The sequence below is a fragment of the Colias croceus genome, chromosome 20, assembly GCF_905220415.1.
Source record: "Colias croceus chromosome 20, ilColCroc2.1".
Lineage (NCBI taxonomy): Eukaryota > Metazoa > Arthropoda > Insecta > Lepidoptera > Pieridae > Colias > Colias croceus.
This window is the reverse complement of record NC_059556.1, coordinates 807253-834791: the sequence shown is the minus strand read 5'-3', so window position 1 is coordinate 834791 and position 27539 is coordinate 807253. Positions and strand designations below refer to the sequence as shown.

The window sequence follows — 27539 nt, the reverse complement described above, 5'->3', positions numbered from 1 at the left end:
AAACCTATCCTATCTCTCAAGTTGGATCAAACTGCACATGGTGTGCGAATTTTATTATAATCGGTTAAGTGGTTTAGGAGTCCATTGAGGACAAACATTGTGACACGAGATTTATATAATATATTAAGAATTACTACATAGGCAGCAGGATTTCGATGTATGGCGTCAGTCTGTGTAAGTATTTTGCAAACATTGTTGCAAACTTTGTAAGTTCAAAAACTTAACAAGAACACGCTCAAACTTATGATTTTTTTTTTCTGTCACATCCTTGATAAGTTTGAATTTAAATGGGTCATAATATAGTATAAAGGAGTCGGATAGGTACTGTATACCTACACTATACAATCATATCGGTTACATACAAAATAATTCACAGACTAAAAATATATAAAGAAAGAGATATATCAGAAATTATATAAATCAGTATGTACCTATTTTTTTATTGGTAAGTAGTGGTAGAGGTAATAATTAATCTTGTAAATGTTAATCTAAAATCTCATGTCGTGTAAAATAGTTGACTCATATTAAGAAAGTTAGTAATTCCGACAATTTCCTCTTCGAAACGGATTGACTAAAATTTCGTGGAATTCTTCCTACTAATATAATAAACGCGAAAGTTTGTATGAATGCAAAATGTGCTCTTTCACGCGAAAACCACTGAACGAATTTTGATCATACTTGGCAGAATGTAGCATATGTACCTACCTATATAACACACATTGAAATAAGTAATTCTTTTTGCCACGGGTGAAGCTGCGCGGAACAGCAAGTCCTAATTAATTATAATTTATATACTTAACATGTACTTTTTTAAACAATAAAAGAAGCTACGTTGTTGCATTACCTATAGTAGTACCTAATATATGAAGTACTTACTATTCATTATATTTTTACAGTCTAGAAAAAAAATAGTTTTTTTTTTAGAAATCTCTCATAATCTACACTACGCTTTCATTCCAATTATAATATTTAAGAGATTCAAGATTCAATAATTATCTGCTTCTAGAGATTGGTTTTAGTGTAAGTATTTGAATTAGAAACTGATAACTTTCAACAAAATTATTTCATTTTCATTTAACTCTACCATTCGAATCTTACGTTTGCGATCATAAATAAAATCGTTTTAAGTTCGTTCTTCGTTTTAAATGAGTCGTAACGTGTTTAATCAGTGATATTATCAATTTGTTCTTGATTATTCGAGATGTTAATCAATGGTACGGTATCCATTCATTACCACGTCGGTGTGACGAGCGAGTGTCCGCTGGCTCCAGTCACTTGGACTTGCTACTTGCCATAGAGTAGAGAACGCAGATGCGGCATTTTGTGAATAAACTTTGCCTAGAAGATGGTCATCCCTTATTTATATTCAAATTATGGTCATTGTTTTTTTCCGTAATTAATATATTGAAAATCATAAAAATGCGTCTTGTACTAATTTCATTGGTGGAATCGAACTATTGTAGAGAAAACTTTAAAATGTAGAGACTTAATTCTCTTAAACTCTATATAGTTTTGAATGATTGAAAATTATATTATCTTAAACGAATTATAAGACGGTGTATATTTTTATAGATATTAATGCTCTATAAAAATTTACAAATTTATAATGACAAATTTAGGATTGTAACATTCCTTTAGTGAAACAGATTCTACTTACTGTCTAGTGGTACATTCATCATTCGAACATTTTAATTATATATTTAATAAAGTCTATTCGCAATGTGATCGATGTTGATCCAAAATCAATAACTCAAAGACCAATATACATATTTCTCTATCACACATAAAGCACATTCAAACATCCCACGATCTAAAAACCATCACTGACCCTGTAAGTTGCATTGACATTGTATCGTCGGAAACGGCAACAGGAAGGCAGAAAGTGGGTAACAGTTCTACCGATCGCTCGCATACCTTACTCTGCGGCCGAGTTCCGTCGCTATTGGCAACCACAGCGGCTCCGGGCACTACGGCTAGTGTACGGTAACGCGAAGCGGCGCCCGCACGCCATGCGCACGCGCTCCTGACCCAGTGACGTGCACCATGAAAGTGATTATTGTGGCATTACTACTGGCTCTGCCTTTCTCTCGCTCTCAGGATGAATCCTTCGCGAGCTCTTTCCTGTCAGGTACCTAGCTCTATTTTTTTATTAAAAAATACATTTATTGATAGAGTAAAATAATTAACGGTAATTTTGTTAACTGTACTCTTCTAAATTTTATGCATTAAGTACACGTTAATTGTAATTGTAATTACAGTTAAACTCATAGTTTTCACACAACGTCGGGCCAAATGAGTAACCTACATACATAAATAACAGGGTCAAACGAGTAATGAATAAATTCCGGACTAATTTGGCGAGATATACCGTTACCACCTGACTAGTAACGGGGAATCTGTTTCTGACCGTCGCACAACAGCGTATTGTCTCTTGCTCAGAGAAATACATCTAAGAATTTATGTGTGTTGATGCGAAACGGCTCGCAGATGATAGGAAATCGGATGAATCTTCAATTAATATTTATTTAAATGACTCCTAAAATGATTTATGACTCTATCAAAATCGTGTTATAACCGTAATGATCTCTATTGCAGAGAAAAAACGGTTTCTGACATAAATTATTCATGAATGCGAGCGATTTCTTTTGATTTGTAGTGATTATTGATATTATCCTAACAGACATCGATCAATTATGATTTTAATGATGATTTTAAATATCAACAAAGATTTACTATGTACTTATAATACTATTTACTATACCTATAAACATTTATACGAACAAAACAGTGTACGCAATGATGCAGCTTATAAATATGACATACCTATATAAAGTGCATGAAAGAATACTTCAGAAATAAACATCGACATGTTTTTAGGGGGGTTAATTAGGGCATAGGAGGTAGTGCGTGATAACTTGAAGTACACGCGAGCAGTGGTCAGAAAGCAAGAAAAAGAAGAAAGTAATGTCTAACGTGTAAATTTACAAGCACGAATTGTTATTAGTCTACAGATAACACAAATAGAACAAAAGAAAACTTGTAAACTATATTATATCCAATAACAGGTTGTCCCTTGATCAAAATCCAGAATAAACTAAAATGAATGTCGATCTCGATCAAAAAAATATTTCCAAGGGACAATCTTGTTTTAAATCCGATTGTAAATATGTTTTCCAATAGATCCAAATAACTTCATACTCACTTATTTTTTACAAACACTTGAAAAACGTTCTAAAATATTGTTACTAGGAAAAAACTAATAAGTTATTATAATCGAAATACATACATCATCAATAGGTACATACATCTTTATTTTAGCGAAAATTTAATGAATTATAATTTATCCAACCATGCTTCCGTCTATAAAAATTAGGAACGCGTAGAAATCAAATACAATGGAATACAAACGACCTAAGTATAAGTTATTCCCAAAACAAATAAGAATCAACTTATTAATAATTCATACTCTTCATAATCTCTATCTGGGTAGAGATAATTAATATAACTAACAATTATCGAACTAAAAACGAACGAAAATTAATATAACTAACAATTATATAACTAACAATTAACGAAAGTAGGAGTCGAGCATGCTTCGGCACGAATTGGGCCACGCTCGCACCGGGGAAGGTACCACACCCTCACAGAATATCGGCGCCATAGTGACAGTTTACTGTCGCGTTCCGTACGGTGAGTGAGGGGTCCGGAGGCCCACATCCCTTCCCATCCCTACCCATCCTCTCCTTTCCTATCCTCATTCCCTCCCATCCTCGCCCCCTTCTCCCTAAATCCTTCCAAATTCCTTTGAGGATAGCAACACATCCACTTCCTAGTTGAGTGGATGCTTATGGGCGGCGTGTATCGCAACACCAGGCGACACGTCTGCTCGGTTGCTATCCTATAGCATAAAAAAAATAAAAAAAAAATCATGGAATCAAGTTTGTTTTTTCCATAAGAAAGAAAGCTATAGGAAAGCACGAAAAGTCTACAACAATTAGATAACAGTCTTAATGATACACATATATTTACGAATATAGAATAGAATCAATTTATTATTTAATAAGATATAATGACTATTAATTCGCGAGTAGATAGTAAGAGGTCGTGATAACGGTGCGTACGCCGTTAAGCACGTTATGTGATAATTTATTCTACAGTTCTACACTAGAAGACCACGACATCGTTTTCCTAAAAAATAACCTATTTTAAACATAATATTCATAATTATTATAGCTGAGATTAAGGAAAATTACGACAATAACGTGCCTTTGAAAAGACATCAACGAGTGTAGGGCTCTACGCTTATGATGTACAACTCTACAAGATAATGATCGTGTTGATTAATATAAATGATAAATGATACACATTGATGTAAAAACTTTAGACTAATATAATTTTATACAACAACATAAACCAATAATTTGAAATAATATCTAGTAAATGTTTTAGAAAGTTACTATTCATATAGCGAGCTATTATATCCGCTAATTACAAGCGCTAACATTTAATCAATGATAGATCTATCATTTGGGTCCATGGATCTATACAGGTTTCATAATTTGAGCTGAAGTTATGGAAAATTATAATTTAATATCTGCATGAAAGTAATTGAATCAACAAATAAAGTCAATTAACATAATGGTCTATGAAACATCATTTAACGAAGCGAAGATTGGTTTATTGTTATAAAATTACTAGCTTACCACCCGCGGCTTCGCTCGCTTTGTCAAAACCTAATAAATTACATACTAAAACCTTCCTCTTAATCACTCTATCTATTTAAAAAAAACCGCATCAAAATCCGTTGCGTAGTTTTAAAGATTTAAGCATACAAAGGGACATAGAGACAGAGAAAGCGACTTTGTTTTATACTATGTAGTGTATTTTATACTACATAGTTGATAAACAAAATAAATTGACAAATTGGTTTCTCTCACGATAGAGCCATGATCTCAAATTATTCGCACGCGATGTCGCTTTAAATAACAATCAAACTATGTTTTGATTTGAAAATTGATTTGTGAAAGATTTGTTTAGTATACTTAAGGTATTTCGTATAAGGAAAATAAATGTTTATAGGTTTAGCTGAATATATTTTGAAAGGTGACTAGACTTTGATGAAACCCAATCAAAAACATACACAAAACCTACTGTACCTATTGTTGTTATGTAAAATTTTGTTTTATCCTAATTCGTGGGCTGTTTTAGTCTCGTCTATTTTCCTGTCTATTATATATTATATGTGTAAATTGAATTTTGCCTTTGTCATTATCACACGGTAATAATACTATTACTATTAGTATTATTATAATACTATTATCGTGTCTATAATTTACCTGTAATTATACACATACCAAATAAAAAGATGTCTACTCTAAACTTATATAAAAGTGAAGTCCCATGTCCCGTAGTGGGGAAGGCATTATATCCTTATCCTTTACTTCTTTACTGGTACAATGTTCATGCATCACATTATGTTATTAGATCTATGAAGTCAAGGGAATATGCATGATGTTTGTTTTGTTTTTAATTTTTATCTTGATTTTGTATACTTTAACTTCCATATGGGAACACATGTCCTGAAATAAAACAATTTTATTTTATTTATTTATTTATTATACAATATTATACATATGTTTCACTGATCGATTTTATTTAGGGACAAGTTGGTGATCAGCCTTCTGTGTCCTGCCAGACCGAGATTTTTTTTTCTTCGTCTCCACCGGGAATCGAACACAATATATCCCTCGGTTTTACGCTCACGCGTCCACCACTGTACCAAAGAGGCTGTCCTAAACTTAAATGCATGATCGTAAAATTAAATTAAAGTGATCACTTTTACTTATTTAACAACTATATTACAATATACAAAGCATTTAGAATTGTATTTAAAGTTTTTAAATGTTTCCTTGTATACATTCTCACGCAAATACTGAACAATATTGAAGTTAAACAAAATTAATATAATTATATCATTAATTGTTATTTGACGCCTCGTTTGTCAGTTGAAATAATTACGCGCGATGTAGATTCGAATCCACGACACGCTAGTTCGAATTCGAATCAATTTTAATCTTTTCTTTTTCAATTGCTTATTACCTAAGCTTATTACAAACTTATTTACTGTAAAATATATATTGTTAATCGCAATAGTTACGTCAATGATGTTGACCAAATTTATTTTACTTATAGCTTTTTTATTGAAAATAAATAATTGATTTTCAACAGTGTCTAAAAAGCATACGACGACGCGACTGAGTAAATCGTCAAGATAGAGTGCATGCAACGTATAGAGCGTATACGATTTATGAAATAATAATCTTCTTCTATTACTTACTAAATCAGACGAAATAAAAGTATGTTATTTATGTTAGACAATATTTCATATTTAAATCCCACAAGAAGAGCTTAGCTGTAAAGGTATCAATCTAAAATGACAGTCTCTTTGGTGCAAGTCTGATCAACATGATTAACTTATCAAAAGTTTGTCGTATGATTTGTTACCGTCTCTGTCACAAGGACTCGAGGGAAAGGGGTACAGAGAAAGTGCCGACGTCACAAGTTACAACCTCTGCTATTGACGCAACTACACTTTAAACTCTATCAAAAACACAGTCCTCTGGAGACATCTAATTTAATTATAGATGATACGTAGTAGGCTCTGTTTAAGGTTTTACCACTACTATTAGTATTTTTAAACAGCTTTAAATAATGAACACGTGATAACTTTCGAAGTAAACGTAATGCAGATTGTAGAGCCGATATAACAAATGTTTTGTGCCTCAATTTAAACAAAAATAAAAATAAATAAAACATACAAAAGTTACACAAAGCTTTATAGGTACATCTGTATATTACTCATTTTTGTACGAATTGTAAATTCTATGTAGCCATCTATCCCATAGAGGCTGCAGAATATCTAAGAAGCCATTTTGATGAAGCGGCTTCGAATCTTGTAATCGGTAAAATCATACACTCGACTCTAGAGTACCTATCAATAGACTAGGTACATATTATATAGTTCAACGAAGGTAAAACTATAGAAAATTACTGCACATATAAAAATATCTCTAGAAATTAAGAACAAATTCATGTAATTAAAATTACACAGGTTAAATAATTCTAGTGACGACTCTTGATTTCAATGACACACACTTATTTAATGAAAAAAAATTACCGTTTGACATTTATTTCGTGACACACGTAAAATATAGGAAGTGCAATCTCATTATTGTACAAATAACAATAATTATTAAATAATTTGTTCATTATCAAGTAATTAAATTGTTCATAATGTTACATTGATTGTAATTTATTTTTAATTTTTGAATGACAATGTTGTAGAGTCGTTTTAAAATATATAACAATATGGATGACAACTTGGTATGTGAAGTCTTGTGAAACATTATAAATTTATATTTCATCTTGTGGTTTTATTATGTAACAAAACACAAAAAAATTGTATTTGATTGATGGACCTTACAGCATTTTTCAGATTACAGAATTTCTTATAATTTTGAGGAATGGAGTTTTATTCCAAGATATTTATGATAGGATTTTATTGTAGAAATTTAGTGTTTGTTTCAGCAAAAATAACTTCTTTTAATATTTTATTCTCGAAGGAAATTGCTGTCTCTTATCAGTTATTGCTCACTTAGATAAAAAATTAGCTCCCACACAATGAAAACTTAATATGTCTTCATGACTGAAGTTTTAATAATATTTATAAAAATCCACGTGGACTGAATACTAGGAGAGATCAACATACGCTGGTCGTTTGTCAGTCGATTTCTCGCCGGTGAATGACCGCCCACAGACAGCGGCTAATAATTAATTAATAGTGTCTTAGACAGATGGACGTTAGTTTCGATTGATATTGTTATATAAGACTAGGTTTCCGCCCGCGGCTTCGCCCGCGCAGTCAAAGAAAAACCCCCATAGTTCCCGTTCCCGTCAGATTTACGGGATTACGTCATTTTCCCGGGATAAAAAGTAGCCTATATTTCTCGGGTATCAAAATATCTCCATACCAAATTTCATGAAAATTGGTTCAGTACTTCAGTAGATAGTTTAGGCGTGATTGAGTAACAGACAAACAGACAGAGTTACTTTCACAATTATAATAATAATATTAGTATTAATTTATATATAAACATTACTGTGTATAATTTCCTTGTAATTTTGGTTCGGTTCATTTGAATTGAGGAAAACGCTCCAATTCATCGACCAATAATTTCATATCTTTAACAATGCGGATAAAATAATATAATTCCTTGAAGAGTATAGATATATGTATATATGTTAGCGTTTAGAAATGCCTTTGATAATTGAGATATTGAAATCTTTACTAATATTATAAAACTGAAGTTTGTTTGTTTGAACGCGCTAATCTCAAGAACTACTGACCCGATTTAAAAAATTATTTCGGTGTTTGATAGCCCATTTATCGAGAAAGGCTATATATCAACACTGTAAGGCCAACAGAAGCGAAGCCACGCGGGTGAAACCGCGGAGCACAGCTAGCTATGGCAATTGAGTAGGTATTAGTTGTATACGTAGTATATTATTATTAGTCTGTGGTATTAGGTTCAAGAATGAAAATTGTATAAGCTCCTGTAAAAGGTTGAATCGTAATATCAAACACTTCATATTCTCTACTATCCATCTCTACAAAGAAAATCATGTCAATCGTCGCTTGTTTCATTATAAAAGAAACCAAACAAACATACATTATGAAGCCAATTTATCGTCCGTTTATCATTCTTTTGAAGATGACGCAGGCGGCAGGGTTGAAGCGAAAAATGTTGCAAGTAACATTTTTGTATCAAAACATATATTTCACACAAAAAGCGTATTACATTATTACTTTCATTTCGTAATAACTCTGAAGTCGTTAGGACGTCTGCAAACCGGTCAAGATCCAACCGGCACTTTCTACAATAGCTATTAGACCAGTTCTACACTGTTAGTATACTCTAATGTTCTAATTACATCAAGACGATGACAGCTATATGTTATTTTACAGTTTACTGAGCTATGATGTTGTTTTTGTACTTAAAAGTTACCTATATATTTTTTGTTATATTTTAAGTAGAGTTTTTATTGTATCTTTTGATACGTAATGAAGAACCGTTACCTAATTAGAATTTAGTGCAATTGTATGTACTAAATTCAGTCAAATAATTACCTAGTTAATAAGACCCATTTGTGATACAACATGTCAACATTCGATAGATATTTAGTTAAAAACTTAGGTATAAAAATTAAAAGGTGCTTATCTGTGGCCCACTGAATGACCGAGGTCTCCGGATGCTCTTAAACGATAAATAAAACAAGAGACGTTTTAATTTGAAGTCCTATAGTATTATCTGTTTATTTATTAATGTGTTTAAATATATAATATGTAAGGGCATTAACAGTTTTAAGTATAGATTTATAAACTTATATTACATACAACAATAGCAAGGAATAAGGACTCGCTTCAGACGGAAACCATGGCAACCGCTAGTACTAAAGTCACTTGCATGTACTTTCATTTTCGGCATACGATTTCTCCTCTTAGGTCATCGGCTAACGGCACTCGTTTACGATTCAAGACACAAGTTTACGCGTAATTGTTATTGGAAATAATGATATTTTACGTGTGTTTCATTGAATATAATATTTTATGGTGTGAGTGGTTTATTTTGTTCGATAATAAACTTGTTTATCGAAACATACATCGGAAAATAAGTAATGGATAAATATTATGCGGTGCTTTTGTTAAATTTCAATAAATCATAAATTTACTTAAAGTTTATATTTCTTAGCGTCATAATTATTAGTACCTAGCTATTAAAAATTTATATAATTACATCAACCTGTCTAGATGTCTACGAATAAAAATAACAAACTTTCACACGAATTTTGATCACATTACCATTCGTTTCACATACGTAGTTGATTAATGATAAGAGAACATAAGACACGCGATGTTATAGGATAATCTTATAATACCTATTACATATGAGTCCCTAATAAATAGCAAGTTAATGTTTGAATTGTCATGACTTTGGAAATCAAGTTAATTTACAATTCCATACATTATAATAATCTTTAGAATATATTCGATAAACTACACTAGAAATAATACAATACACAGCTCGCTTCTTCTTTTAAGTTATGTCAGAGGCCATTTCCTTTTTTACCGAAGGAGGTAACAGTACGTGGAATGCGGTCCGGTTTTTGGGTTAGGATAACCGTTAGGTAATAGTCAATCTCCGATCAACTGTTTACTTGTTCTGGAATGTGGAAACTTGCCAATGACATTGGGCAAGGCTTTGGTGTTAGTTTATTGTTTTCTGATCTATTATGTTGTTGATAATCTTGGACTTATGTGCTTTTTATTACACCCTCCAACATAGGTATTATTATCCTTGACATTGGTGACGATTATTTATCGTTGCATTATAAACTCTAACGGTGTGATGCATTTCTCATTCACTTCACTATTGATTGTCACCTGTATATTGAGCTATAGATATCTCAATATGTAGGAAGAAAATAATAAAAAAAAGATTGACTGCTAAGTGCTAAAACATTCGCGCACACTTTTGATCAATTATCAATATGAATAATCAAAGCTTTTCAGGTAAACCACTTTTCCGCCAGACGTAAATCAAATAAAACGTATATCGCCATATAGCACATATAATTATTGTGATCGTGAAAGCTATCCAGCTAGTACCTAACTAGTTGCTCGTTTACGTTTAGTTGAAAAGCGGCGCGGGCGCCGGCCGCAGCATGCTAAACATTGAGCTAGTAAAAGTTGAATGGATGCGTCATGTTATCAATGGTTTGGTGAAAATGTTTGCGCATCTTGTTATTTGTAATTATTGTAGGATAAAAAGATGGTAGAAGCTTTATCTGATAATAAGCTTAAGTTGCATGCATGCATGTCAAGTATAATGGTAGGATGAAGCTTTTACAGCCATGGCAATAAGGTTGTAGTTTTAACTGTACTTATTTAGGCGCGCTATTTTATATATTATGTTATTTCACAAATATTTATAGAATTAATATTATTTATTGAATATTTATTAGAATAATATTATTTATTGAATATTTATTAATATATTTTATTGAACTTTCAAGTTTCAACTTCTAAATATACCTAGTTGAAATATAGAAGAAATCTTATAGAATCTTGGTCTGTACTTATCACGCATCGTTTTTATTTAATTAAGTAATTCGAACGTGTTCCATGCAGCATTTAGCCGAGGCTTCGATAATGTATTCACTTCATAGTTTGGCAATAAATACTTTCCCTTTCTTTCTTTTCTAATTTTTAGTTAAAAAAATTCTAGATAGGTAACTAACTACTAATAATTTAAAGAACGACATCTAATATCTATGCGACATTTGACGAATCCACAGATCACAGAAACTAAAGGGACGAATCTTATTATTAAATAAAACAAAATATGCTCGTCGAAATTTGCCGCCATTACGGTGATTATAAATATAAAATAATCTACAATAATGGCCGATCATAGACATTTAGGCCCTCTACACTTTCGTGATTGCCTCTACTCGCCCAACGCTGCCCATTGTGTAAAGGACCCATTACTTTAAACTAATTAGTCTAATTAATGAATTATGATTATCACATACACACATAAACACACACACACCCACACACAGACCCACACACACCCACCCACACATAAACATACATACATGAAATCTTTTTTTTTTTTTGTTTAAATTGTAATTTAATTATATTTTAAGTTGGAATTTGGAAAAGGCAACCCATCTACAAAAATTGTGAAGGGATTCTAAAGCGTGTAACACAGTTTCCAACTAACACAGGCTTTAGTTTCCCCAAATTTCAAATGTATTATTTTATACTTTTTCAATAAAGATTTTTATACTTAAAAAAAAAAACTAGGTAATTAATTATTTGTGTCCAATTTCCAGGGCTCCTGGACACGCTGGACACCCAGGTGGACGCGAAGAACTGTCCCGGGGTGTGCATGCACGCGCTGACGTCGCTCATCTGCTCCAACGTGCTGGAGGAGGTGGAGTGCCCGAAGCCGTCCATGAAATGCTGTATTGATGAACCGCTAGGTGAGGATTAATTCTTTATTCCTCTACATAATATTTGTTTAAATTCATTCCCCTTCATCATTTACTTTACTAATACTTAGTTATTTATTTATTAATCCTTAATACTTCTTATATATACCTAATAATATTATAAACAAGAGAGGTTTATTACAACATAAAAGCTCTTCACTTCTGACACGTTTGCTCGGCACACACTCTTTTTTTTAAATCTTGTTCTTATAGAAAACTACACTACCTAAGGTTTATTGCTAGTGTTACAAAAAATATCTTTAGGTTTGATTTTTAGGTTGCAGCAATGGTTATTAAAACCAAGAGCTAACATTTTTCAGAAACATAGAGCAAGTTATCCTTTTCCTGTAAACGCATTATAAATTATTCTGTATTTTTTTCTATTACAAATCTGGTTTTTCAAAAAAAGTTTCAATGATACAAAAGATTTTTTCAAATAAAGCACCGTTTACACTTCCCACTTTAATAACGTACCACTATTACAACTACAATTATATCACTATTCCAGGCAACGACACAATGGTGACCACCAGACGACCGTTCACCACCCGGTACACCACCACGGAGAACTACGACGACGAGGACCCCACAACCAGACAAACAGACAAATATAAAGACAGTGGTAATTATTAGGTACACCCTATTTAGTATTAGGATTCGTATGTAGATTCGTTGTGCAGATTAGAAAAAATAGAGATATAACTGTATTTTTGGAAATCGAAAGAGTGAACAATTATTTTTATGTTACATGTAGATTGAAGATAATACATGTTATATAGAAGCAAAAAGTTCAGCAAAAATTTTATCAGCAATAAATAACAAAAAAAGTAACATCATTATATAAAATAAATCAGAATACAACGCAAGAAAGCACAGTCAAACAAGACAGAAACAAAATGAATAAATTATATTTGAGATCAAAAATTTCAAAAGATATAATCTAATATATAAAAATCAATGCCACTTTTCGTTGTAATTCCATAACTCGAGAACGGCTGAACCGATTTCGATAATTCTTTTTTTATTATATTCCTTGAAGTACGAGGATGGTTCTTATGTAGAGAAAACGTTAATATGTACCACGGGCGAAGCCGGGGCGGACCGCTAGTTACAATATAAATATTGTTTATTTATGTGGTATTGCATTCTAATACATGACTTTATGTAGGTACTTACTTTATCATTCGTTTATTTCTATAATGTAATAATTATATTTGTTATACATAAGAGCTGAAATAGATATCCCATTATTACCATATTAAAAAATACATTTTACAGGTAACATAGCCTGCCCAGGCGTTTGCGTAGAGTCCCGATTAACGCAGTACTGTGAAGCCTACCTGACTTCGGGTGGACTGTGCGTATCCGGTAGGCTTTGCTGTGTCTCCAAGGATGGGTATGGGGACCGTAGACCATCAGACCTGGTGGTGCCTAATGAGAAGAAGCATTCAACTAAACGGCCTACTACTGCGGTAAGAAATATACTAGGAAATTTATTAACTGTTTTGCTAAACGTTTATTATAGTGTTTTTTTTTAAACTCGAAAAGTTTTAAAATGATTTGATAATGAATTTTAAAATACATACGTTCTACAGGAAAAATACATAAGACTTATGTATGATATTGGGTGCATTATTTTTAAATTAACAAAAGAAATACAGAATTTTGCAAATCATACAATATTTATTGATATAAGTAATTTTATCAATCTAATAATTTCACACATGTCTTGTAGAGCGTGGTAGAGCTAGCTCATATCTATAGCCAGTCAAATCTCTCTGTATAGATTTAGATAATATTTATTCAATTTTTATCCTGCTATATATATTGTATTACATACATACAAATATCATTATCATTTTTATAATATTAAGACGAACCTCAATCACCGGTACAGCCTGTAAATCAGCGCTGTTTGTGCGCAGCATTTTGCTGAGGCTGTGTCCGTTTGCCTCATTTAATTTTAAGAGATTTTTTTGTTTTGGCTATAAATTTATTTTCTTTCTTTTCATTAGCTCACAACAACACAAGCACCCAGAAGGCCAGGTCGCAAGTGCCGTGGAGACTGTATAAGCGGTCTGTTCGCGTTGCTATGCGACCATGTGGATGAAGATGCAGTCTGTCCGTCAGAAGGCACGTGCTGTCTCACGGATGGTGGCGATACTACAACCAGGCGACCCACTACAAGTACCACACCGAGGCCTACTACTCCGGTAAGTTGTTTTTGTACTTAGAATTGCAAGCTGTGGTATGTATCTAATTTTATAGGTATGTATGTATTTGAGAGTGAAAAAGAACCAATTTATGTATGTAATCATAATAAAGTATACACCGAATTCTTAGCTTTTGAAGACTTTTGAACTTGTTGTTATGATTTAACACGTAATTTAAACTTTTTTTGTATTGACTATGACTCTTCAACGCTCTTTTATTTAATACCTAAGTACTACTAAATACTATTTACTGCACAGAGAAATTAAACTAAAATTAGGTACATAAATAAAATAACTGAAACTCAAAAACATAATCTACGCATGTACTCTCAGTTATCATATTATAGTATATTCGAACGTGTAATTTTTGTGTGATTGTACGAACATACAATCACACAAACAATACACACTACACTTACGAAAAACACACTCTGTAATACATTCCATATTCCAGGCTCCTCTCCCCCGTTGCCCTGGTTACTGCCTGCTGAACATAATGGCTGCCTTCTGTGAGCGACCCGCCGTGCTCCTGTCACACACCAACTGTAAGCTTAGTGGCTCCATCTGCTGTGATAATACTAGGTTCGTGCTTATTGATGGTCTTTATTTCTTAACTGTATACTTATATTTTAAAAAGATATAAGTATACAGTTAAGAAATAAATAAATCGCCTCAAAACCTTTTGAATTTTAAAACAAGAATTCAAGTAGGCAGTATTTATGATCAAAATAACATACAAGTCGTATCTAAGATACGCAAAAAATAATGTAAGTGAAAAAATGAAGAAGAAGTATCTTCTTAAGTACAGCAAATATTAAAATTAAGCAATTATTTGGATTATCGATAGTCGATACATTAAAAAGAGTCGTACAAAATACAACAACCTACTTATTCTTAAGGGAGCAACCAGTCTACCAGTAAAACAGTTTAATATAATCTTCGCCTGTACATAAATTAGTAAATAAACAATTTGATATCTTAAGGCTACCACCGCGCACAACGCCCCGGACCACCACGACCACTACGACCACGACGCCCGCGCCTGTGGACCCGCGGCCTGACTGCCCTGGCTCATGCATCGTGTCCTTGCTGTCTTTCACTTGTTTCCGTAAGTATTAATATAAAATTATGATTGATGACATTTTTATATGTATGAAATTATAGGACTTTATTGTGAGAACTTTATTAACGAGCAAAATGTTTATTATAAAGCACAGAAGACTAAATAATATCGTTATTTTTCATTGATCGATTTACTTCCTTAAATCAGTGTAATTATCTGACACGATCATAAACAGAATGCTTCACAGTCACAGATCTACTTTCACAGTTTATTTTAATCATTTGACTGTGTTTGAATCTAAACAAGGCACTTTTTATTTAATCAAATTCATTTATTTTTTCATAGGCAACGCAGAAATGACAGACGTGTTCAAATGCAAAAAGGCGGGAACGCAGTGTTGCGCGCCAAAATCGAAAGTTCTAGAAGCGATGGGTATCAACAGGAACGACTCGTTCCCGCTCGCGGTCACTCACCCGCCGCACACATACGTGACCCCGTATACGTACACGCCCGCTCCGACTTACACACCACCACATACAACGCCTATGCGTAGGTTTTTTACTTTATTAAAAAAAAAAATCAATTTTAATCTGGTTATTTTTTGTAATGTAGCTTATCACCATTTTAGACAGGTTACGGTTATACCTGATAAAAATATGTTCATAAGATAAAACAACTATGTTGATGCGAATAAAGAAATAAAGTAGTTTTTTTGTATATAAAATTACATGAAACAGGTTCATGAAATTCACAATTGTTCTGAAAAAAGTTAAAACATAGATTACCTATATATGACGATTTTATTATTTTTCAGCATACGAACCGAATTACGCGACGTCATTACGAGCGCCCGAAAAATACAACAAATACGTCTGTGGAGTTAAAGGTAATAAACTCTTTTCTATCTTGTTTTTACAAATTATACGATGTTTCCTTTACATTAAAATACGGCAAACTACATACCATTATTAGATTATTACGTTGCAGTTGGCGACATTATCGCATCGCGCAAAAGCATCTTATAAAGACGTGAAAGATTCGTTGACGAACGAACTTTTTTTATTTTAAATTTGAATGTTCAACCCACAGGTTTAACCCTTGGTTCAACCACAGTTCAACTCTACATTATCTATTATCTCATATCTATGGTCTCATAAAAAAGCTCAACTCTACATCCTCTTGTCTATGGTCAGGCACATCATCCCGCGCGGGCCGCGTGATGGGCGGCGAGGACGGCGAGCGCGGTGAATGGTGCTGGCAGACAGCGCTGATCAACAGCTTGAACCAGTACATCTGTGGAGCCGCGCTGGTTGGCACGCAGTGGGTGCTTACGGCTGCCCATTGTGTTACCAAGTGAGTGAATAAATGAATGAGTGAATGGTTTTTATGTAGTAGGTAATATTTTACACTGGCAAATCTGGCAACTGTCGTATCTTCTGTGATAAAAGATAGAATAACCATTAACATTAGACAGTTTATATATTTTTTTATTATTATATTGAATACTAATATTCGTATTTTACTAAGAATAAAACTACAAAATAATAATCATTCAAACTCAAAACCAAAGTACTTGAAGTTACAAATTATTATAATGAACTTTGTTGTTCAGACATATTTCAAAAAAAGAAACTAGTACTTAGTAAAAATAATGCTCTATATTTTTTTCTAAATTGTTTTTTTTTTTTCATACAATATAGTGATATCATAATAAAAACCATTCCAAAACTTAAAAATTATTCATTAATACCCCAGCATCGTCCGCTCCGGCGACGCCATGTACGTCCGCGTGGGCGACCACGACCTGACGCGCAAGTACGGCTCGCCCGGCGCGCAGACCCTCCGCGTGGCCACCACATACATCCACCACAACCACAATAGCCAGACCCTTGATAACGATATCGCGCTGCTGAAGCTGCATGGGAAAGCGGAGCTCAAGGAAGGTTGGTTGATTTATTGTATTGTGTGCGATGTGACTTTAAACAATGACTGAAGTAATATTTTTGGAGGTAGACATAATTTATAATGAATACTTAATTTCTTCAAAATATCTTGATCCTAATCATACACCTGTGTTTTTTATAAACCGAAATTCAACACATAAGCCAAATGTGTACGAATTCTAACAGATCTCAAACAGATTATGTATTTTCAATGAAATAATCACTTCAATATTTATTATTATTTCAATATTACGAATGAATAAAATTGTATACTTCAAGGTGTATGCCTGGTGTGCTTGCCGGCTCGCGGAGTGAGCCACGCCGCGGGAAAACGTTGTACTGTCACCGGATACGGTTACATGGGAGAAAGTAAGTGTAATCAAATAAACCAAAACAAATCTTTAAATTAATAGTATCAGCATTAAACCTAATTAATTAATTAAACCACAATTGTTCTGTGTTTAATTTATCCACATTTCTAAAATTTGTATTAAATAAAAAAAAATATTATTTATAGGCGGTCCCATACCGCTTCGAGTCCGAGAAGCCGAGTTACCCATAGTGAGTGACGCGGAATGCATTCGAAAAGTGAACGCAGTGACCGAAAAGATATTCATTCTTCCCGCCAGTTCGTTCTGCGCGGGAGGTGAGGAAGGAAATGACGCGTGCCAGGTGAGTTTTCTTTTTTAGATCAGTTCATAAATTTATGAAAAATTGTTCATTGCTATCTAAAATATTCTATATCAGGATAGAATAAACTTTAGAAGCACAACCTGTATGTACAATAAACATTACCTATTGCGTATTATCACAAATTATCTCAGTAGTAATTTTAATTTGAATTTAATATTCGTTATTTTAAATAGCTTTAAAAATCATAAGCAATATGATTATAAAATTATTTTTTCACTTACAGGGAGACGGAGGCGGCCCTCTAGTATGTCAAGACGATGGTTTTTACGAATTAGTAGGTCTCGTATCATGGGGCTTCGGTTGTGGACGAAAAGACGTGCCAGGAGTTTACGTTAAGGTGTCCTCGTTTATTGGCTGGATCAATCAAATCATATCCGTTAATAATCTGTAATCTATGAAATATGTCATCTGTACCTCCCGTACCATAAAGAATTGCGCGCGAAACTAAAATTTTAGTTTAAGCAAAAGAAAAAATCAATTTTATTTGTAGATATGGTACCTACTTACGTATTATTTCGTTCGGTTTATTTTTTAAGTGGTATCTTTTACATGATAAAATAAATCTGTGTCGGTAAAATCATGATGTGTGAACTCTTACAGGTAAATAGTTTTTTTTGCAATTCATGACCAATTCAAATCCCAGCTTTCGACCAATTATTTACTTCATAATCGATTATATTTTAATCTAAACCTTAATTTTATTTATCATTGCATTTAATTTGGAACGGAACTACACAAAAATTCGTATGATAGTAACCAGTGTGCATTTATATTTTTCATTGCCTTAAATATTACGTTAAAGGTGCTATAATATGTTATTGTTAATAGGAATCTGAATCTTTTAAATTGTTTACTTTTTTTAATCAATAATAATAATTAATAATCATTGTGTTCATAATATTACCTACTCTGTGGGCAATGATCCCACAAAATTAAAAAAAAACGCATTTATTCCTCTATTTATATTTTATTTTCTAAGAAAATAATGTAAATACGATTTTATTCCTAATTATAGGTTAATTTATTTATTATAGAATAATAATTACTGTAAGTTTTTAGTTACTCTCCACTTTAAAACTATTTATTTTCATGTTTGGGACATTATCTAAAAAATATTTATACTCAAAAATAAATTCCAGGAAATATAAAATAAAACATTTTACGCACAATTTTCTTCGATATACTAAAGAGAGGTATTTATTTGTACTTGAGTAATTTTAAGATGTGTAAATAGATATTTGTTATTCAGGCTTAGTTTTTATCTAAGAGTGGATGTAGTCTATGGTAGCACATTGTAAAATGTACTTTAGTCTGTTTTCTAATAAAAGATTTTATAAAAAGTGTTATTTTTTATACAATCCCTATATTTACATCCACTAAGTATTTAGTGGTGGCTTTAGCTTTTAAGTTAACCTAGATATTACTACTACTACCTACTTACCAATACTTATTTGCAATTTAAGTAATAAAAAAGAGCCTCTTACAAAATCCAACTTTTATTCCTTACATCTACTAACCTATTTACATTGTCAAGATTTTAATTAACCTAAAAAGAAACAAGTATTTAGTTACAAAGAAAAAAAGAGAAACTATAAACAAAAAATAGTAAACCTTAATATTAACATAAAGATATATTATGTACTAGCTGTGCTCCGCGGTTTCACCCGCATTGCTGCGCTCCTGTTGATCTTAGCGTGATGATTTATAGCCTATAGCCTTCCTCGATAAATGGGAAAGACCGAAAGAATTTTTCAAATCGGACCAGTAGTTCCTGAGATTAGCGCGTTTAAACAAATAAACAAACTCTTCAGCTTTATAATATTAGTATAGATATGCGCTGACTTTTGGAAGAAATATAACTAAATCAACACAATTTGAAATAACTCACTTCTTCTAATTCACCTTAATAACTAAAGTTATGTGCTAAAAGCTCAACAGTTGTTATTTTTCTTGGTTTTTTAAATATAAATTGCAACATTTTCGACATTTGAGTTTATATATACTTAGAGGTAGCGCGCATGAGCAACTTTGTCTCCGCAACTATTTTGTCTCTCCCACCCATGGGCTAGTATGAAAGTGCGCGCACGTAGCGACGCAACTCCCCATATAATTGATGGGAGAGACAAAATAGTTGCGGAGACAAAAGTTGCTCTTGTGCACTAGCTCTAAAGCTTTGACAATTCCACTATTTCAGTAAAACATTTTTCCATTATTTCTTATTTACTATACAAAAAATATTTTAAAAATATATAATACATATTATATTCTTGACTTTATTATAACGAACAGGTTTACACAAAATTTAACATCTCAAGTAAGTTTTGTGTTAGAAAAATAAAGTATGTGAATTTCAAGCATGTACATATGAGCACTACAAGCTACTTAATGTATTTAAATTGATAGTTGAAATGTTATTTGGTTTGTTGGATATATTTTCGCTTGGATTAAGTAATACAATAACATTTAAATATATGAAAGACTTATAAAAAATAAATTTACTGAGAAAGAATTGCGGCAAACTGCTTGTCGCGTGCGTTGAGAGTAAAATTTCAAGGTCGCGTCGTGGCAATACCGTCACGTCATGGAGTAAGACGACGATTTAGGTATCTTTGAATCATACCCAAGAAGTTCCACTTCTGACTCGTGTGCTCGGCACACACGCTCTTTTTTTGGAAATTAAGACTATTTTTTATAACAATACATCTATCTCAACACTAAATCATAAATCAAGCAGATGATAAAGCAGTTTTTTTGTACGAATTAACTTCAAGCACAGTTGCGTGTGTATGCGAGTAATTGAAGTAAAAAATATTGGGAAATGAATACAACTATTTGTATGGAATAATAATGAGTGTGATATTTCGCAAGTATTAATACCTAGAAATTAAACTTTCAAAGGCAATTTATGAACATTACAAAATGACTAAACCACTTTTTATTACCATAAAAATAGATGATTTCTTAACCAATCATTTTTTAAACCAACAATCCAAGGCAATGTACATACATTTAAATATTACATTTGCGCTGTGTTGTTTTAAGAAAAATGGCAGATACAATAAAAAATAATATTTTATGTAAACAAATCTATCTAATAACTTATATTAAACTAGCGGTCCGCCCCGGCTTCGCCCGTGGTACATATTCACGTTTTCTCTACATAAGAACCATCCTCGTACTTCAAGGAATATAATAAAAAAAGAATTATCGAAATCGGTTCAGCCGTTCTCGAGTTATGGAATTACAACGAAAAGTGGCATTGATTTTTATATATTAGATGAGTCTAAATTTTTCATTTGTTATCATTTATGGACACTGTATTTAAAGCCATTGCATTGCAAAAGTGGGATCATTGTCAACATGTCAAAAATTACTTGTCTTGAAATCAAATTGGTTACTAAAGACAACAAATGCTCTTACCATTACGCCCGACTTTATAACATGTACAATTGCTATGTACACTAACTATTAAAAATGTTAAGCAAATAAAAAAATTAATAAATCACTTCACTTCCACTTTAGATGTTAAAGAAAATAATCACTAATCACTCTCTTCTTTACTCTTCTTATCTCATATTTTTCTTCTTTTCTCTTATTCTGTTCTCACAGCACTCTCCATGTAGGCATCGAGTTGTCTATCCAATGCTGACTTGGTGCTGGCCATGTACTGGTCGAGCTGAAGATCTAGCTCTTCCTTAGTGGGCACCGTCTTCTTTGCATTTGGAGTTGTCGCTGGAAAATAAATTGCTTAATTGAGCGCTGTTTGCTTGTAAAAAGGTAAACGCGTAAACATGGAATGGAGGAATTTTTAGGTGAGTTATTTTTCTAACAGTATAAACATAACAATGTTTCAAATTACAAGCTTATCTCAAGAAGTATTGATTTAAATTTTAAGTTATAAATATTATTTTTTTTTTGGATAGTCAATCTATCAAGAAAGACTAAAAGCCTACGTAGACTAGGATGACAAGGCAAGAGATTTTGCTGCGAGTTAGCACACACTAGCGTTATTATAGTAAGTAGGTCTTAGAGATCGTCCTAGATTAGTAAGTAGGTTTTAGAGCGGCCGTACACGGGCAGCTCGAGCAGTTAACGGCTGAGCGACGTACACGGACGGCTCAAGCGGTCGGTCGTTAACTGCTCGAGCTGTCGCTTCTAACCGCGCAGTTGACGGCTTGAAGCTGTCGCGACTGCTCGAGCAGTCCGTGTACGAATGAATGTCGCGGCTTCTAACCGTCGGTCTCAACTGATTGAAGTGGTCCGTGTACGGCCGCCCTTAGGAATATAAGCTCTACAACATCACACACAACTAATAGAAGCACTGCATCAAAACAAGCTCCAAAAATGCCTTATGGAAGCAATCAAACTTGCTAGTACATCATATTCACCTCTATTGTTTCCCCGTCCCTGTCCCCGTCCGCGTCCCCGCACTCGTCCCCGGCCCCGACCGCGCGCATTCTGGCCCACAGTGCGGCGTTGGTTCTGCAACCTGCCTAACTGTTGACGGCCGCCTCTACCCCTGGGGAGAATTTTTAAAATTAGTACATAGCATAAAACGCCATCTGTGTGTCTGCTTGGTTAGATCTTTAAGAACAGATACAGAAGTAGATCACACATAATATATTTAAAATCTTAGAATAATATTTTTAAAACAGGAATTATGAAGTTAATATTATGTTTAGATTTTTTTAATAGCTCTGTATTTCTTCTGTATGTTACAAAAAAATAAAAAACATTTAAGTAATTGATTAATATGCAGTACACAATGTCACTCACACCGATTTTTAAATTTATTAGTTACTAGCGGTCCGCCCCGGCTTCGCCCGTGGTACATGTTTACGTTTTCTCTACATAAGAACCATCCTAGTACTTCAAGGAATATAATAAAAAAAGAATTATTGAAATCGGTTCAGCCGTTCTCGAGTTATGCGCTTACCAACACATTTTGCGATTCATTTTTATATATAAAGATTATTTAAGTGCCATGAAATAATATAAAACATCATCCTTATTTTCATTTTAAGTATTAATATTAAAAAACTTAGAAATATTACCTGACTCTGCCTCTCGTAAGTCCTATTCTTGTACCGCGCCGCACAAACGCACGGCCTCGCCATCCAAACTGATTGTTAAATGCTGATGACCTGCTGTCAAAATAATGGTTATATAAAAATTCAAAAATAATAGGAGAAAATTACAAAAGAGAATAAACAATAAGTCAACGCACAACAGGCGGACTTATTGCTCAAACAGCTATCTCTTCCAGACAAAAGAGACTTAATTTAACAACTTGGTAATTTACAAATTTTTAAAGAATGGAAAAATTCCATCATGACACAGGAATCGAACCCACATCCTTCGTCACTCCCGGGCATCTCCTTCAACTTCTCGGCCACCTGTGATATGCCAGTAATCGAATTTATTCTACTCTTTCGAAAAACGCAGGTTCAAATTAGGATTCGATCACAAGACCTGCCATGTGAATTTTTTCTGTTCTTTAAAAATTTGTACAATATTTAAGCAATGCAACTGCTATTCGTCTTGAGATTTTATACATTATCATTTCATACAGCAGTTACTTGGAAATATCATATTTTGGGAGTCGAAAGTGATATACTGTTTCTTCAAATATTTATCCAGTCACAAGGTGAATAGCAAACACCAATGTGCAGGATGTACCAAATGAAATTGCAACATGCTCCCAATTTTTAACTTTTTGGTAAACATATATTTTACCCATAAAATTACTTACCTAAGGTTTCCATTAGACTGTCTCCATGAAAGCCGGCTTTTTACACCAAATTGGGAAAGGTTACTTGTGCTATTTGATCTCTGAAGTTTGTTCAAATTGCCTTCACTGCCATAACGTCTAAGTCCTAGTCGCTGCTTGACTACTTTCTGAAATAAGTATTAATAATTTGTAGAAATTGCTAGTCGATGATGATAAGCTTCAAAATGTAGCTACTACTATAGACTAGACTAAAGAATGTTAAATTTAATAAACTGTTGAATATACTATAGAAAGTTCTTTACATTATGGTGTGCAAAGATATCAAAAACAAGATGTTCCTCATCAATTTTTTATTAGTTATATTACACACTTAGATCTATAGAGATTTTTTAACCGTTTTCATAATAAATAAAAAGTAATTACAACTTACTCGATTTGCTTGTTCCAACTGCTGAACAATTTTTTCTAAGAGGTTTTGGTTACCATAATTAAATCCTTTATTTGAATAGGATTGAGATACAGATCTTCGTTTTGGTCTTATAACGCGTGGAGGAGGCGCTTGGGCCAGTAGAGTGAACCTTTCGTTCAGTGTTATGCTTGTAGCATGCAGACCATGCAAAGTTTCGATCAACATTTTGGTAGAAGCGCCGAAACTAAAATACTCCTATTTTACTAAATAATGAGTGTACATAAAAAATGTAAGGCACAGCAAACTACAAATACATCAAACGTATCATGAATATTTTGATGTTTCTATATTTTCTGGAAAAAACTGCAAAAATAGCAAAACTTTATAACCAATAACGCCGCGTAAATGTCAATTGTCACGCCATTTTAAAAATGTCAATTTGACATTCGAATTTTTTCGGGTTAACATTCACAGATGATAGTTTAGAGCTTAGGTTAGGTACAAACAAGAAGCTTATATCTAATACACTGGAGATTTCGGTATGAACATTGACGTGTAACAAGAAAATATTGCCCAGTTCATGTTTTTTATCACTTTCACACCTAACTTGGTATTGCCACTGTTAATACGAAGTTTTCCCAAGGCTACTATGTATGCTGTAATATTCTGTGCAAAAGGTTAGTTTTTGTACATGAGTTTGTTGATAAATTGCCAAAAACGTCATTCAGAAGCATTGTTGGATGAGACAATTATTATTTATGCTAAATAAAATAAGTATCTGAACCAATTATTAAAAAGCGATACTCCCTGATTATGGGTAGTCACCATAATAAAATTGTAGCAACTCTCACTTTGTCAATATGGCATGTGTGTCAAAAAAATTGCGTCGCTTCGAATATTTAAGTTAATATTGTTGCTTATTTAATGAATATTTTCCGAATATAAAGAATGCATTGTATTGTGCAAAATTGCAGAAGCGTTTGGACACCGAATTCTGGCATAGAATTTCACAGGCAAGTGTATATTTACGTTATTTACAATATTCCTCAATACTCCTGCATTTACCTGTTTAGAATCATTTCAATGGCAAAAATTGCCTAATTTAGCATCATTTTAGTAAGCAGTCATGTTAAATTTGTTATTTCCCCAATACTTTATCATTTTTCAACAAGTTTTCAATAAACAAATTTAACAAGTAAGGTAACCATGATGACGAGTTTTTATGGATAGCGAGGAGAATATATTGTAATAACAATATTATGATGAAAATTTAGAACACCATTTTAAAGATTGTTACTAGTAATGAAACAACACACGACATCGGTATTGCACTCACATGTAGTTATGAGATTGTTCGTTTTTACATTGAAATTTATACTTTTTTAACTTACCTTATTTTTTTTTGTTTTACGTATTTCAGCTTTCCAAAAAGTAAAATAAAAAGAAATATATGTGCCCATCAAGGTTACTGAGGATTACGACCCAGAAAAAAATACCTTTTGAAAAATAAACTTTGTAATGTTAGCTGAAATTTGTGCAAGGCCGCTAAACAGTTTTTCTTTGATGATTTTGGCTTGAAATTGACCAGTCGAAGCAACGCGTTTCAAAAGAAGATCTGAGTAGCTTACAATTTGGTAAACAGCATCTGATGCAAATCACAACTTTCCTCTATTTACAAAGGATGCTAATGCTATATATCGGTTCATATCCAAGCTTTGTAGCCAAAAGTTGTTTAAAACTATCATTCTATACCAATTAAAATTGTATGTACCTATAAAGTATGACCATAATATTATAATATAAATACTGTTAAAAATATACCTTTGTCGTTATTATTTATAGACCATGATTTTTAGTTTTTCTATTTTGAAAAATCCTGAATTTACAAACCAGCGTGGTCACTCAACAGAAAGAGACAAAAAACATGACTGACGTCATTCTAGATCATATTTTCTTGTTACAAGTTATTGGTCATAGTGCAATCTCCAGTGTATTAGATATAAGCTTCTTGGGTACAAAGCCAAATAGCAAAAAAATAAAATAAAAGTACCTATTTCAAGATTTAAGCTTTTTTTGTGGCTTTTTTCATAAAACGATATAATTTTTTATTTATAATTTGGAATACTCACTCGGTTAATTTCTGCTAATCAGGTGAAAATTACAATGGCTGAAAATATTCATTGGGCTTGGAAATTCCAGGCAATTTTTATATCTATCTTGCTTGCACTTGTTTGCTTTGTGGCTTGCCGTCTTGCTTCTGTGGGGAGAGCACAGAACATAATAATTATATACTCAGGGGGGGAGGCGAGCGAATACTCAATATGAAATATGCATGATTTTCTTTTTTATCCAACAGTTTACAACATTAATATAAACAAGGGAAAAAAATTTCGTAGCCAAAAACCCAATTCAAATCGAGAATTCAAACGACGCGGCCAGTTGGCGCGTTTCGTGCGACGTCACAGTTCATGACCATAATATTACTTGCTTTAAGTTAACGACAAGTACCGATGCTTTCAAAACGCAAAAAAGTGGTTCTAAGTAGTCGGTGCAATACCCTAGAACAAAAATTAAAAGCGCGTGTGGGCAGAGGAATGGCTAAAACAACGAAAAAAATATACACTTATGAAATTGCTGCAATGCATTCAGTCCTGTGAACCACCTGATTTTGTTAATTACTTAAGAATGAAATACTAAACCTTCATGGAATTATTAAAATTAGACACGCATTTTGGCGAATGACTGACAAGTTCACGGACGCACACACACCATTGAGATATACATATGGAGACGACACCGCCTACATCACTTATGTTCCGCTCACCATAAACCGTATGGCTTAACTGCACGCTCATTTTTTATTTGTTTTAAAGTGAAACGCATCAAATATGCCTTCGTGTGTGTTACGATATTGCACAAATAAAAAGTACCAAGGAATAATTTTCATCGGTAAGTACCTAACTAGATAATAATTTTTTAAACTTAGAGCAAAAAAATGGCGCACAGATTTTGTTCGTGGTGTCTCCTCCATACGTAGTAATATCATCTCAATGACACACACGTATGGATTTGTCCGGCGCTGCTTGGGTGCGGTGCGGCCGCGCACACCGATACCGATACACACGCAGATATTTTGTCCGCGGACTTGTCGCCAGCTACAAATCCGGCGGATGGGCGCGCTTGTGAATGCTGCCTGCTGGTCATAAGGTTTGCTCCGTAGTTTGCTCTGATCAATGGTGGCGCGTTTTATACTATATTTGGATTTCCCAGACTTTTTTAGGACTTTTTAAAAATTAATTTCTCAATGTATTTTAAATTATATCAAAATATATTTACAGGAGCTTCTCTAAGAAGTAATAAAGTTTATTAA

At 33.1% G+C, this 27539-nt stretch overlaps 2 protein-coding genes across 3 annotated transcripts; one reads left to right on the top strand and one right to left on the bottom strand.

Moving 5' to 3' along the window:
* The first annotated feature begins 1909 nt into the window (after positions 1-1909).
* Positions 1910-18900, top strand: LOC123700925 (protein masquerade). The gene is made up of 14 exons (XM_045648301.1): positions 1910-2128; positions 11959-12108; positions 12626-12739; positions 13396-13589; positions 14133-14330; positions 14785-14912; positions 15314-15438; positions 15739-15942; positions 16208-16279; positions 16587-16746; positions 17149-17336; positions 17616-17705; positions 17854-18008; positions 18253-18900. Exons 1-14 carry the CDS (start codon positions 2044-2046, stop codon positions 18418-18420), a joined length of 2031 nt encoding a protein of 676 aa, XP_045504257.1. The 5' UTR covers positions 1910-2043; the 3' UTR covers positions 18421-18900.
* Positions 18901-21307: 2407 nt separating this feature from the next.
* Positions 21308-24592, bottom strand: LOC123700903 (chromatin target of PRMT1 protein-like). 2 transcript variants are annotated; one of them, XM_045648276.1, is made up of 5 exons: positions 24191-24592; positions 23782-23927; positions 23084-23176; positions 22418-22548; positions 21308-21761 (listed from the first exon to the last, which is right to left on the bottom strand). In XM_045648276.1, exons 1-5 carry the CDS (start codon positions 24392-24394, stop codon positions 21622-21624), a joined length of 714 nt encoding a protein of 237 aa, XP_045504232.1. In that variant the 5' UTR covers positions 24395-24592; the 3' UTR covers positions 21308-21621. The 2 variants fall into 2 exon arrangements, with proteins under 2 accessions (XP_045504232.1, XP_045504233.1); XM_045648277.1 differs by having other exon boundaries at positions 23084-23173.
* Between the last annotated feature and the right edge of the window lie 2947 nt (positions 24593-27539).

What these genes read in the sequence shown, in the direction of transcription:
- LOC123700925 (XM_045648301.1), top strand. Translation starts at nt 2,044, where the DNA reads ATGAAAGTGATTATTGTGGCATTACTACTGGCTCTGCCTTTCTCTCGC. An exon ending in ACCACATACAACGCCTATGC is followed by an intron (nt 15,943 to 16,207) that starts GTAGGTTTTTTA and finishes ATTATTTTTCAG; the next exon opens with CATACGAACCGAATTACGCG. An exon ending in ATACGTCTGTGGAGTTAAAG is followed by an intron (nt 16,280 to 16,586) that starts GTAATAAACTCT and finishes GTCTATGGTCAG; the next exon opens with GCACATCATCCCGCGCGGGC.
- LOC123700903 (XM_045648276.1), bottom strand. Translation starts at nt 24,394, where the DNA reads ATGTTGATCGAAACTTTGCATGGTCTGCATGCTACAAGCATAACACTG. An exon ending in AGTTGGAACAAGCAAATCGA is followed by an intron (nt 23,928 to 24,190) that starts GTAAGTTGTAAT and finishes TACTTATTTCAG; the next exon opens with AAAGTAGTCAAGCAGCGACT. An exon ending in CTTACGAGAGGCAGAGTCAG is followed by an intron (nt 22,549 to 23,083) that starts GTAATATTTCTA and finishes AATTCTCCCCAG; the next exon opens with GGGTAGAGGCGGCCGTCAAC.